Genomic DNA, 13445 nt, shown 5'->3' with positions numbered 1-13445 from the left:
CTTTAATCTTTTAAGTTCCTATAAGCTGGTTAATTAAGCTTCACTCTCGTTTTTTTTTACATGTAGTGGGGGTAGGATAAATCACAATTTATTATAATAAAAAAAACAAAACAAAAAAAAAAAAATATATATATATATATATATATATATATATATATATATATATACACATATATATATACACATTATATATATATATATATATATATAGTTAGTCCATCCAAGGTGCTGGCACTCATAACATTATGAAAATCCGGAGCGTGCCAGCACATTGGACGGACTGTATTATTTTTTTTCCTAGAGCACCCAGGTGTTTATATCTTCCTCAAGGTGTGCAGCCTGCACCCATCGCTTTATATACTGTATATATAAAATCCGTATTCTACAGATAAACTTCCCCTTTAATCATTTAAGTTTTAAGCTGGTTAATTAAGTTTCAGCCTCATTCTTTTACACTGAATTAAAGGCCAAAGAAGCTGCAGAGGGGATGGCACCTAATTGGCTGACAGAGCCGTCCCCAACGTTCCTCTGCTGATGTCAATGGAAATATTGCTGGTGTGTGACAGGGCGTTGCTTGTTCCTGGCTCTCCCCAAGCCCCTACCTTCATACCATTCAGCCATTGTCTCCTGCCCCTCTGTCCGACTGGGCCTGCACGTATTGCAGAGGGAAGAAACAGGTTGGTGCAGCTTCCCCCATTACTGAGATATGTCAGTGCTTTATATAGATGCAAGATTGGGAATTGGCAATAAGTGCCAAAAAACTTTACTTTATCTCCGCACACTTTTACCTTAAAGTGTATTTAAAGTTTTAAATATATATATATATATATATATATATATATATATATATATATATATATATATATATATATATATATATATATATATATATATATATATATATATATATATATTATATTATATTATATTCTCTGCACTGCTGGCTCTGACTCTTGAAACAGTAGCAGAAGCCATTTAATTAACAGGAGGAAAACTGGCTGGTTTCTAGAGTCAGAAAGGGCAAAATGACATTCTGCAAAACTATACTTAGTACAGCATTTACTTCCCTATAGTAGTACGGAACCTGTTATCCAAAATACTCAGGACCTGGGACTTACGGATATGGATAACGGATCTTTCTGTTATTTGGATCTTTATACCATGTCTACTAGAAAATCATAAAAAACATTAAATAAACTTCCAATTAGGATTAATTATTAGTTTGGATCAAGTACAAACTACATATTTATTATTACAGAAAAAATGCTAATCATTTTAAAAAATGTGGATTATTTGAATAAAATGGAGTCTAAGGGAGACAAACTTTCCGTAATTCTGAGCATTCTGGATAACGGGTCTCCGGATAATGGATCCCATACCCGTACGTTGCGTTTAGATATGACTTCATCTATTGTAACCAGGTCTCTCTTTAGGATTTATATCTTACCAGATGGCATGTGAGGGTGCTGGAAGGTTAAGAAGCTCTTTCCCCTTTGCCTTTATGTATTGCTTGGTGTAAACAACAGTCAGCTGGATAGAACTGTATGTGAATGGAGATTTAAAGGAACACTTGGCCTCTAAGATGCCTTTACATAAACTCCAGAGCAGCTGAACTCTTGGGAGACAATATTTTATCTGTCCTCTCATTGCTTTGAGAAAGCAGAACTACAGATGAGCCAATTTTAAAGTGGTTGTTCACCTTTGAATTAACTTTTAGCATGATGTAGAGAGGGATATTCAGACAATTTGCAATTGTTTTTCATTTTTTATTATTAGTGTTTTTTGAGTTATTTAGCTTTTTATTCAGCAGCTCTCCAGTTTGCAATTTCAGCTGGTTGTTCGGGTCCAAATTGCTCTAGCAACCAAGCATTGCTTTGAATAAGAGACTGGAATATGAATAGGAGAAGTCCGAATAGAAAGGTGAGTAATAAAAAGTAGCAGTAACAATAAATTTGTAGCCTCTAGGTCAGGCCACACTGGGCTTTTTGGGGAGACTTGGTCGCCTGGCGACTAATCGCCTCGTTTTTTGTGGCGACCAATCTCCCCAAACGCCTTCCTTCACTCTGCGCCGGCTAAAATGAAAAAAAAAAACGCCAGCGCTTAGCACACGCGGCAATTCGTTTTCCGAAGTCGCCCGAATTCAGAAGGCAAATAATTCAAAACTATTAAAAAAAAAAAGGCCAATGAAAAAGTTTCTTAGAATTAGCAATTCTATAACATACTCAGATTAACTTAAAGGTGATGGAATGTAAACCCCACATTGGTTGGTAGGTGAAATCTGCCTTTACCTGGCAGCCGCTTTATCATTTGTCCCAATGGCATTTTCATTGTTTTTCCTGGCTGGTGTCACGCTGCAAGGTTTGACCCTTGACCCTGACCTTTGTCCTCGAAGCTGTACCCTACCTTTAAATGAAAGAGAGACTGGTTTATATGATTAAAAATAATATAACGTTTCTATTTCTTTTGGCTAGTACCACTGAGATCTGGAGGGGGGGGCAACGCTGCGGTTAAAACAGAAACACAATGTGTTGTGTGTGTGATTGCTGTGCAGGGTAAATAGACAGGAGCAGGCGGAGCTTGTAGAGAGGGAGGAGCAGAGCTTTAGGTGTTTGTGAGCTCCTTAGTTATGCATTTGAACTTTCCGTCTCAACCAGCCGGTTCAGCTTCATCTACTTGCTCTCCTTAATGCCTCCTTTGCTTCTTTTCCCCGTCTGGCACTGATATATATATATATATATATATATATATATATATATATATATATATATATATATATATATATATATATATATATATATATATATATATATATATATATATATATATATATATATATATATATATATAAATAAATATAAATAAATCTGGCATGTACCCTGCACACACACAGCCTGAGCATTCGTTTCTCCGCTGAAACCTCCAGCACATGCAGCATGCACCCTGCACAAATATCGCACACAGCCTGTACGTGGTTTTCTCCTTACATCTCCATCCCTCGCAGCACAGAGAAGCTTGCCTGCATACATATATAGCACACCTGCTTCACACACACTATCCTATTCCCCTAGGTAGGAACAAACCTCACTTGGCAACATTGCACCTGAGCTGTGTGTATTTGCAGAACTGCAAGTCTTCACTGATGCCCAGACTGTTATGTACTGTATCTATCTGTTAATCTGTTGTTTGGTTTCTTTGTTTGCTGGCAGTGGGGTGCCATGATAAAACAGAATGCTGTCGCTGAAAGGTGCACTAATGTGCCAGGTGGCTGTTTAAAGGACAAGCAACATCAAATTTTTTTTTAAAAAAAATTCGTTAGTATACAACGAAAAATAAACACCAAGACAAATTAAACTTTTAAATTGCAAAGCCTTTTTAAGAAATAACTTACCGAAACTCCACTTCCTGTCCTCTGCAAAAAAGGCGAAAGGGCGACCATCCATCCTGCAGAGCTCGATTTCTCGTCCTGGCTATTCTTGTGGCAGTCTGCAGCACTTCCCCTATTCCCAGCAGCAGCAGTGTATCACATTGGCAAAGATTCAGCGATTTCAACTCCCCGCACCAGACCAACACACTGGCTCAGCAAGGCAACTCCATGGAGTTGGGGCTGGACACCGGGTAGGCGCCTGCATGGCTCTACCACCTTCTCCTGCAGCAGCGGGCAGCCTCCAGACTCACGTACCTGTTGGACAGGATGCTGTGGGGGCTGCCGCTGGACATACTGCTGCTGTTGCACGGCGCTGAGGGCAGGAGACATGGACTGATAAGGAGACAAGGTGCCGTTTTCTGTTGGGAGGATTCAGCAGCGGGCACTGCCAGCCCCGGGCCACTCAGATGGGCACAGCGATGGGGAGCAGGTGGCATGCACACCCCACTGATCCAGCTCTCCCAGTACCTGCTGCTGCTGCTGCTGCTGCTGGGAATAGGGGAAGCGCTGCAGACTGTCACTGGAATAGCCAGGAGGAGAAATTGAGCTCTGCAGGGTGGATGGTCGCACTTTCGCCTTTTTTGCAGCGGACAGGAAGTGGAGTTTCGGTAAGTTATTTCTTAAAAAGTCTTTGCAATTTATAAGTTTAATTTGTCTTGGTGTTTATTTTTCGTTGTATACTAACGAATTTTTTAAAAAATTTATTTGATGTTACTGGTCCTTTAAATAGGATTGATGAATTCTGTGCATTCAGTTTAATATATGTTTTAGTGATCACCTGTGTGATCTGTGCATGGTATCATGTAACATCTCTTTGCCCTCAGTGTTGGCATTGTCTTCTCCCTGGCCTCTACAGTGCAGTTGCCCCCTCTTTTCTATGCTTCTTTCTTCCTGCATTGCTGCTGCTTCCCTGCCCTCAACTCTGTCACCCCTTCTCTATACCTGTATGCTGATCCCCCCCACCTGCCCATTGCATTTTTAACCACACCTCTATGTTGCCTTTTATTTTGTGCACTTTGTTTTCTGTGATATTTGCACCCTTCTGCATCTTGCACTTGATCGAACCCCTTACATTCCACTCTCTGCCTCTATTGCCTTTTCTCTCCTTATCTCTGTTCTTGGTGGTCACTTACCCCCCCCCCTTCTTTCTCTCGATAGCGTTGAAGGTGGAGACTCCCTGGGCAGCGAGTCCGGAACCATCGTGGATAGCCCTGGCCAGCAACCTCCATACCGTGGAGAGGTGAAAAGCGACCACTACGATCTGCCCTCTCCCACTCGTCATCCCTCACACCCGGGGCTCCAGTGGAGTCAAAGGGCCCGGTTACAGCCTGCAAGTGTGTCACTGCGCAAGCAAGAGGAAGAGGAAAACAAGAGATCAAAAGCCTTCTCTGATAGTTATGAGCTGTCTACAGACCTGCAGGATAAAAAGGTAACGTCCCCATGTGAATCTGTGTTGTTATTACCCCAAAAGGACATTTTATTGTGTTCAGCTGCATTTATGCTTCCTCCATTGTTGTTTTTACCTCTACTGAGGCTTAGGCTGTATATAAGCTGAACACTTGTCTTTGTAAACTTTATAACTAGTGTTATCCCCCTTGTTTCCCCTGCAGGTGGAAATGCTGGAGAGGAAGTATGGAGGTTATTTCCTTAGCCGGCGAGCCGCTCGCACCATTCAGACAGCTTTCAGACAGTATCGCATGAACAAGAACTTTGAGCGCCTGCGCAGCTCCGCATCGGAGAGTCGAATGTCTCGCCGGATTATCCTGTCCAACATGCGCATGCAGTACTCCTTCGAGGAGTATGACAAGAGCCATAACGTTCCGTACTTCCAGGGGAAGCCCGTATCGCTGGATGAGGGGGTGGCATCGTGCCATGGTCAGGGGGAACGAGGCCTTCAGTATGGGGAATCATGCAGTGGAATGGATGGCGATTCAATCAATACCTCTGGAGAATTCTGCAATGAGATCACTGACTTGGAAGACTCCTTTTCCAAACAGGTAAGGGCATGTATGGACCGTACTATAGGTATGCAGGCTGGTTTATGCAGCCCCCAAGGGATCCATACAAGTGTTGTAGAGCTCTATTGATTCAACATGATCCTGCGTGATGGATCTGGCTGCTAAATTGAGACAGCATTTGCCATAGGAAGGAGGTGTGGAATGATAAATAGACATGGCTGGTGCTAGTGGATAGTCTAGTCCAGTGACTGCCTTGTATTTCAAGCTTATCCTGAAAGGTCTATTTAAATCAAAGCTCTTCCCCCCCCCCCCAAACTAATGCATTACCAGTGTTTTATCCTTTACACTTGAGCTGGCCCATAAATAACCCCAGTCCTTTTAAAGCACTCCACTCTTCCCCTTCCCCATGCATTTTAATTGTCTGCCACTACTGCATTCTTCTCCTTTGCAGCCGCTCCATGCTCTGTTTCTTGCGACACCGGGTCAATAAAATTCCTAAGCTGCTCTTAAATGGAAAGGTTCGCTTCACCCTGAATAGATTTGCATCAGTGCCCCCTGCTTCCACCTACATGTGTTACCTGCACTTAGTAGAAACCTTCAGTATTTATTCTAATAAAATGATGTTAAGTCAAAGGGTCAAAAAAAGCCGCCAACTTGCTCCCTCTAGATAGACAATATCTGTGGGCCCTTTCCACATGATATCTGGCTGCTTAAAAAATTCCAGCGGGTCTCTAGAGGCCAACCATGAGATCCAATTGATTGAAAATCAGTTTAACAAGTGTTTCCTATAAGGAATATATGCATCCACTTTATTCTAAGAATGTGGCTGTGCTGCATTGTGAAGCAAACAGAGTAATTAGCTTGAGGCTGCATGATGTAGCTCTATCAAGTTGCAGCGCTGAGTTATGCTGTTGGCATCTATTTGTGGCACAGGTAAACCCACCAGCTGCCTCAGGAATTAGCCTTGTTGCTTTCTAAATACCAACACCAGTGCCAACTCTCACAACAAGTAGACAGAGACATCACAAAATGTTGTCGATGTCATATAGGCTTATGGTGGAAATAAGAAAGTGAGAATTGACCAAGGCACTAGGGCCTGGGTCCACCAGGTGTTCCCTGTAAGGCTTAACCTCAGTGCAGCAAGTGAGGCCACACAGGAGGGGCTGGGTGGGCGAAAAGCAGGGGAATCCTTTCTGTGATGTATAGTTGTGCAAGAAGTTTGTGAGTTTATTGATAGTTCCATGTTGTGCAATAAGGCCACTCGGCCATCTGATGTATAGATACACACACACCAGTTCAGCAGAAGGCAGCTTGGTGCACCCACTAGCACAAGGGTTTGCTTAAAGTGGACCTGTCACCTACACATAAAAAGCTGTTTAATAAAAGTAATTTGCAAATTAAACATGGAACCCAAATTCTTTTTTTTTTTTTTTCATTAAAACATCCATACCTGTTATAAAGGTGTTTAAATATCTGAGCTGTCAATAAAATATTACCTGCCCCGCTCTATGCCTGAGGCATAGAGGTGGGGCAATCAATTACTTTAACTTTCTATTCAGCACTTCCTAGATGTCACTGCCCTCCACACATCCCCTCTCCCTCCTAACACTCTATAAATTGATAATGTACTGTGCATGGGCATTAGGTCCCCCATTCTGGTGCATACAAAAGATTTTGAGGTGATTCATAATTTGTCTTAATACCAGTGTCCAGAAAATGGCTCCTGTCTGCTTGCTGTGATTGTGTAATTCCAAGACTGAGGGAAACAAAACTTTAATAATAAATGTAGTGTAAGTTTTATTTTGCTCACCTAACATGATAGAAAATAATTTGGAATTATTTCTTAGGGCGACAGGTCCCCTTTAAACCATGTCTGTGCAGAGGTAAGCAGCATGGCACCTCCCATTGCTAATTTACATACATGCTGCATAGGTGTCTTACTGATGTGAACTAATGCCCTCCTGTGCTCCTTCTGCCAGGTGAAATCCCTCGCTGAATCCATAGATGATGCCTTAAGCTGCCGCTCGACGCACTGCTCGGACCCCCGGGATGACAAAGGCAGCCTAGAGAAAGGGGATAGCAGGGATCAGCATGGAGACAGCACAGCCACTTCCTTTAGCGATGTCACACTTTACATGGATGAGGGTGTCCCCGTGTCCCCTATATCTTTGGACCGCCCCCCTAGCTCTGACCATGACACCCCTCAGGGAACCAGCTCCAGGCAGGAGTACTGGGCCACTTCTTCCTCTAGGGAGGACAGCAGAGAGAATGGCAGCCGGCGTAGCACGCCCTGCATGGAGTGTCGAGACTTCCGCATGCGGGGGGCGCACCTTCCCTTGCTCACTATTGAACCCCCCAGTGACAGTTCTGTGGACCTGAGTGACCGCTCGGACCGAGGATCTCTTAATAGGCAAGTTGTTTATGAGCAGGAAAACTGCAGCCCTCATGGAACCATAAAGCAAGCACCTCACAAAGGGCCCATACGCTCTCCAAATCCTCACCGCCACTACCACCCGGAACCTCCGCCTCCTCCGACGGACAATGTAGGAGGAAACAATGGCACCTCTGGGGGAGTGGGTGGGGGTGGCATGGGAGGGGTGCGACATATGCATCACGTGAAACCAGAACTTGGGGAAAATTCTGATGGTGATAATGAAAGTCTAAACAGCACCACCAACTCCAATGAGACCATTAACTGCAGCTCAGGCTCCTCCTCCCACGACAGCCTGCGGGAACCCACAAACACCCTCTGCAAACAAACGTACCAAAGGGAGACTCGACATAGCTGGGACTCCCCCGCGTTCAACAACGATGTGGTGCAGAGGAGGCAATATCGCATTGGACTCAACCTCTTTAACAAGTAGGTGCTTTGATTGGCATAGGAGCCTCTGGGTTCTGTAATGTGATTACAACTCCCGGAATCCTTGTAAACCCTACTTCTTGGGGGCGGGGGTGCCGGGAACTATAGATCTATAATATTTGGATTGGCATTAGGAAGCCCCATCTTTGTTTTATATGGTTTTAAATCAGCTTTATGCAGAAGTGACAGCATTGGGAATATATGTCAACCTACTGTATGTCCATTGTTAGTGGAGATACTGAAGGTGAGTAGTGCCATCTTCTGGTGAGGGGCAGGAGCGCATTCTCTTCCTATCATTTGAAAACTGGAAAGAGACGATGAAAAGGGATATAAAAAAGGCATTTCAACCAAATGAAGACGAGTTGAAAAGTTGCTTAGAATTGCCATTCTATAACGTACTGAACATTAAAGGAGCTGTTCACCTTTAAAACTGACTCTTAGTATGATGTAGAGAGTGATATTCTGAGACAATTTTGTTTTTTATTATTTATGGTTTTTGAGTTATTTAGCTTTTTGTTCAGCAGCTCTCCAGTTTGCATTTTCATTTGAGTCAAAATTACCTTAGAAACCATGCACTGATTTGAGTAAGAGAATATATGAATAGGAGAGGCCTGAATAGAGATAAGTAATAAAAAGTAGCAATAACAATAAATGTGTAGCCTTACAGAGCATTTTTTAGACAGGTTCAGTGACTACCCTCTGAAAGCTGGAAAGAATCAGAAAAAGAAGGCAAACAATTCAAAACCATAACAAATAAATAATGAAGGCCAACCAAAAAGTTGCTTAGAATTAGCCATTCTATAACAAACTAAAAGTTAATTTAAAGGTAAACCACAGCTTTAAATATTATTGATTTTGTGCCGTCCTCATGCAATCTATCTATTCAGTAGCAGTGGTTGCTAGGTTCCAATTTACTCTAGCAATGAGGCAGTAGTTTTAAAAGTCCCCTGCTGCATAATGGATTTGTTGGAAGACTGACCTCTGTTATTTCAGAATTACAGTGTTTTCTTTGTGGCTTCTATTTAGCAGCTCTCAGAAATCTCTATTTTGAGGAGGCTTGTTACTATAGCAACCACAGGTTCTACAAATTGAGCTAACAGGTCTTGGCAAGGAATCATCTGAGATGCAGTTGAGTGGTTATCCTCGAGGTGACATTCTAATCTGGGCCTAACAGCAACATTCGCTGCACTGCTGTTCTGACTTTTGACACAATGTAGCAGGAGCCATCTGATTTAACAGATTAAAAGCATGCAAGGGTGGCTTATGCTACATTACTTTCAGAGTAGTGATGTGCGGCCCGGACCAATTCCCACGGGTTTAAATGTGGGTCGGTCGGGTTTGTGCCGACCTCTCACCCCCATTTGCGGATCGCCACCTTGCACTGCCAGCTTCCAGTTTTATAGCCGCGCACCTGCTCGCCCGGCCCCTTTTGTGACATCATCGGTGGGGCGGGGCGGCTTAGGTCTTACCTGACCCGCACATCACTATTTCAGAGCATTGGCCACCCAAGAGTTCACCCAGAAACTGATCCCTTCTAAAAAATAAAATTGGCCAGACCTATCTAACTATCTATCTATCTCTCTATCTGTGCAGCAGTGCAGTTGTGCTTTATGACTAATGGTGGCCATACACAGGCAGTTTAAAGCTGCCAATTTGGATCCTTTAGACCGATTTGGTAGCTTATCTGCCCATGTATGGGGCCTTCTGACGTGCCTCCGTGAACGATATCTCGCCAAAAATCTGCTGATATCGATAGGGCATGTTTGCATGAGCTAGTCAATCCGGTCCTAGTCCTGTGGGTGCCCATTCCCATAGTTGTAATCCGATTGTTTGGCTCTAGAGCCGAACTATCACATTAGCCCGATATTGCCCTGCCTTTGTTTGGCATATTGGCGAGGTTATCAAATGAGCGGATCTTATAGCTCACTTACTGTCATTCTTGCTGCTAGTAATTACTTGTAGCCCAAACTCCTCTATCATCTCTTTTGACCGGTATCCCTGTTTATATTTTAGGAAGCCAGAGAAGGGGATCCAGTACCTAATCGAGAGGGGCTTCCTCTCAGATACCCCCGTCGGGGTGGCACATTTCATTCTGGAGCGGAAAGGCCTGAGCAGGCAGATGATCGGCGAATTCTTAGGAAACCGGCAAAAGCAGTTCAACCGGGATGTTTTAGAGTAAGAGCACTAGCATTTAGTGTTTGAATATGTGATCTTAGGAGAATTATCATTTGTTGGGAGAGTACTGAGGCCCTATCTACAGAGAGTAAGTAAAGAGTACTGAGGCCCTATCTGCAGAGTAAGTAAAGAGTACTGAGGCCTTACCTGCAGTGGTGGTGCAATTAGTGTACAAGAGTAATGAGGACATCACATTAGTGTATATGTTTCATGTCAGACTGTTACGTATTCAATCCCGCTAACAGCAGTGTATTTGCAGCTGTGTGGTGGATGAGATGGATTTCTCCAACATGGACTTAGATGATGCGTTGCGGAAGTTCCAGGCGCATATCCGAGTTCAGGGGGAAGCCCAGAAAGTGGAGAGACTCATCGAAGCTTTCAGGTGGGTTTAAGTCTATCTTTCTTTCACATGATTGAGCAGAAGACGTATAAGCACAATAGCACTTTTACACAAACTAGGAAAGCCCTTCAATAGGAATACTATTGCTTGTAATTAAGATAATGGGGGGGGGGAAGCTGTTGCATTCCTTCAATTATGGCTGCCTATTTTTTATCGTAATTTCTCCCTAATAAATTCAATGTTCTAGTCAGCGTTACTGTGTGTGTAACTCCGTGCTGGTGCGGCAGTTTCGCAACCCGGACACAATCTTTATCCTGGCCTTCGCCATCATCCTGCTGAACACAGACATGTACAGCCCCAGCGTAAAACCCGAGCGCAAGATGAAACTAGATGACTTCATCAAAAATCTGCGAGGTGAGGAGTCTTGGGTTCTTTGAATGGTCTTGGGTTCTCCCATTCCATGTTCTCCTTGTTTCTGTTGACTGTATCCTGTTTTTCTTACGGACTGTTGCCATTTTCAGGGGTGGATAATGGAGAGGACATCCCACGGGACCTTTTGGTTGGGATCTACCAAAGGATCCAGGCTCGGGAGCTGAGAACAAATGATGACCACGTCTCTCAAGTGCAGGCAGTAGAGAGGATGATCGTAGGAAAGAAGCCGGTGAGACACCACCTTCATTCATTCTCTATACTCTTGTATCATTCTCCCTTACTTCTTGTATCACTGCTATCTTCATAAAGGTCTCTATCGCCCTAATTTGTTTCTCTCCACTCTTTCACATGTACTTTCCTTGTTCTTCACCAAAACAGCGTCCACTGTTCATTCCTTCTCTTCTCCTCTTATCTATCCCTTTCCATGTGTAATTTGTAGGTTCTGTCACTTCCACATCGACGTCTCGTCTGCTGCTGCCAACTCTACGAAGTTCCTGACCCAAACCGCCCACAGAGGATGGGTGTGCACCAACGGGAGGTCTTCCTCTTCAATGACTTGTTGGTGGTGAGTAAAAACCTGGTTGCAGAAAGCTCTCCTCCTCCTGCATGCTGTAAGCGTGAGCCTAACGGTCTCCTCCAAACATGCAGGTAACGAAGATTTTCCAGAAAAAGAAAATTCTGGTGACCTATAGCTTCCGGCAGTCCTTCCCACTGGTGGACATGCAAATGCAGCTCTTCCAGAATTCTTGTAAGTGGATCTATTGGACTACATCTCAAACCGCTTTGGTACATAACACATGTGTGATCCAGACAGTGACATAACTGTTTAGGAATCAGACCCCACAGTTACAGGAGGGCCTGTTTCCTCTATAGCTAATAAAAAAACCCTCCTCCCCAGCCACTCTCTTACTTGTGGTGAGGAAGGGGAACGCAAGTTGGATGGGAGTGGGCGGAATCAGGGTGGGTAGTGGGCAGGTTGGATGTGGGCAGGAGGATGGGGATGGGAGCAACTGGGTCCCTCTGAAGATTATTTTGCATGGGGGCCCAGCACACTCTAGTTACGCCACTGGATCCAGTCAGCTGTTCTGTCACCTTAATGCCTGCCCATTAGCCAATAGTGTAAATGTATTCTGAGAATCTGTAACATCTTTGTTTCTAGTAATTAAATCTTTACTTTTCAACAAACAGTCTTGCACAGATAAGCGCAAGCACATTTTCATGCACAGTCCCTTTTGGCACTGGTTCTGTACTGGCAGATACAATAGATAAGTTTAGGTAAGGGTTTCATTCTATTTCAGCTTTTAGAATGATGACCGCTATGATTTGTTTAAAAAACCCAGTGCTCTTTAATTTCAGATTACCAGAATGGCATTAAACTGCTCTCAGCTGTCCCTGGTGGGGAGCGGAAAGTGCTTATAATATTCAATGCCCCCAGTTTGCAAGATCGTCTGCGGGTTACCAGTGACCTACGGGAGTCTATTGCAGAAGTGCAGGAGATGGAGAAATATAGAGTGGAGTGTAAGTTTTGCTTTTCCAGCCTCCATTCACACAGGCAGTGATCCTATATTCACCATTATCCCATGCAGTAATCTTACATTCATTGCAGGAAGTAATCCTGTGTTTAGGATTCAATACTGTCCATATTCAGGATTCATTTCATTCGGTGATTCGATATTCACAACTAGATCCAATATGCACAGGCAGTGATTTTGTATACACAATTCATCACAGGCTGTAATGAACTGTAATATTCATCATAGGCAGTGATCCCATATTCATGATACATCACTGACCTACACAAATTGACCATAGGCAGCGATCCCAAATTCAGGGTTCAGTACATCACAGACAGTGATCCCATATTCACAATTCATTACAGGCAGTGATGCCGTATTCTTGATTTGTCACAGGCAGTGATCCAATATTCACAGTTCATCACGGATTTCATTTCTCTGTTGACCCAGGCAGTAATCCCATGTTCACTATTCATCATGGGCAGTGATCCCATATTCACTGACCTACACAAATTGACCACAGGCAGTGATCCCACATTCAGGGTCATCACAGACAGTGATCCCCTGTTCACAGTTCATTACCAGCAGTGATCCCATATTCATGATTTGTCACAGGCAGCGATCCAATATTCACAGTTCATCACAAACTTAATATATATGGTGACCCTAGGCAGTAATCCCATATTCACTATTCATCATGGGCAGTGACCCCATATTCATGATACATAACTGACCTACATAA

General features: G+C 43.5%; 1 protein-coding gene across 5 annotated transcripts in view; it reads left to right on the top strand.

Moving 5' to 3' along the window:
* Positions 1-13445, top strand: part of iqsec2.S (IQ motif and Sec7 domain 2 S homeolog) — a 92842-nt gene that overhangs the window by 72658 nt on the left and 6739 nt on the right. For all 5 annotated transcript variants that reach the window (XM_018232732.2, XM_041574772.1, XM_018232733.2 and 2 more), the window contains 10 exons: positions 4583-4853; positions 5035-5421; positions 7362-8242; positions 10256-10417; positions 10677-10799; positions 11005-11171; positions 11279-11418; positions 11629-11754; positions 11838-11937; positions 12546-12707. In XM_018232732.2, the coding sequence (XP_018088221.1) occupies positions 4583-4853; positions 5035-5421; positions 7362-8242; positions 10256-10417; positions 10677-10799; positions 11005-11171; positions 11279-11418; positions 11629-11754; positions 11838-11937; positions 12546-12707 (2519 nt within the window). The remainder of the gene's footprint in view (positions 1-4582; positions 4854-5034; positions 5422-7361; positions 8243-10255; positions 10418-10676; positions 10800-11004; positions 11172-11278; positions 11419-11628; positions 11755-11837; positions 11938-12545; positions 12708-13445) is intronic.

This window comes from Xenopus laevis, chromosome 8S (genome assembly GCF_017654675.1).
Source record: "Xenopus laevis strain J_2021 chromosome 8S, Xenopus_laevis_v10.1, whole genome shotgun sequence".
Lineage (NCBI taxonomy): Eukaryota > Metazoa > Chordata > Amphibia > Anura > Pipidae > Xenopus > Xenopus laevis.
This window is presented reverse-complemented; position numbering and strand designations above follow the sequence as displayed.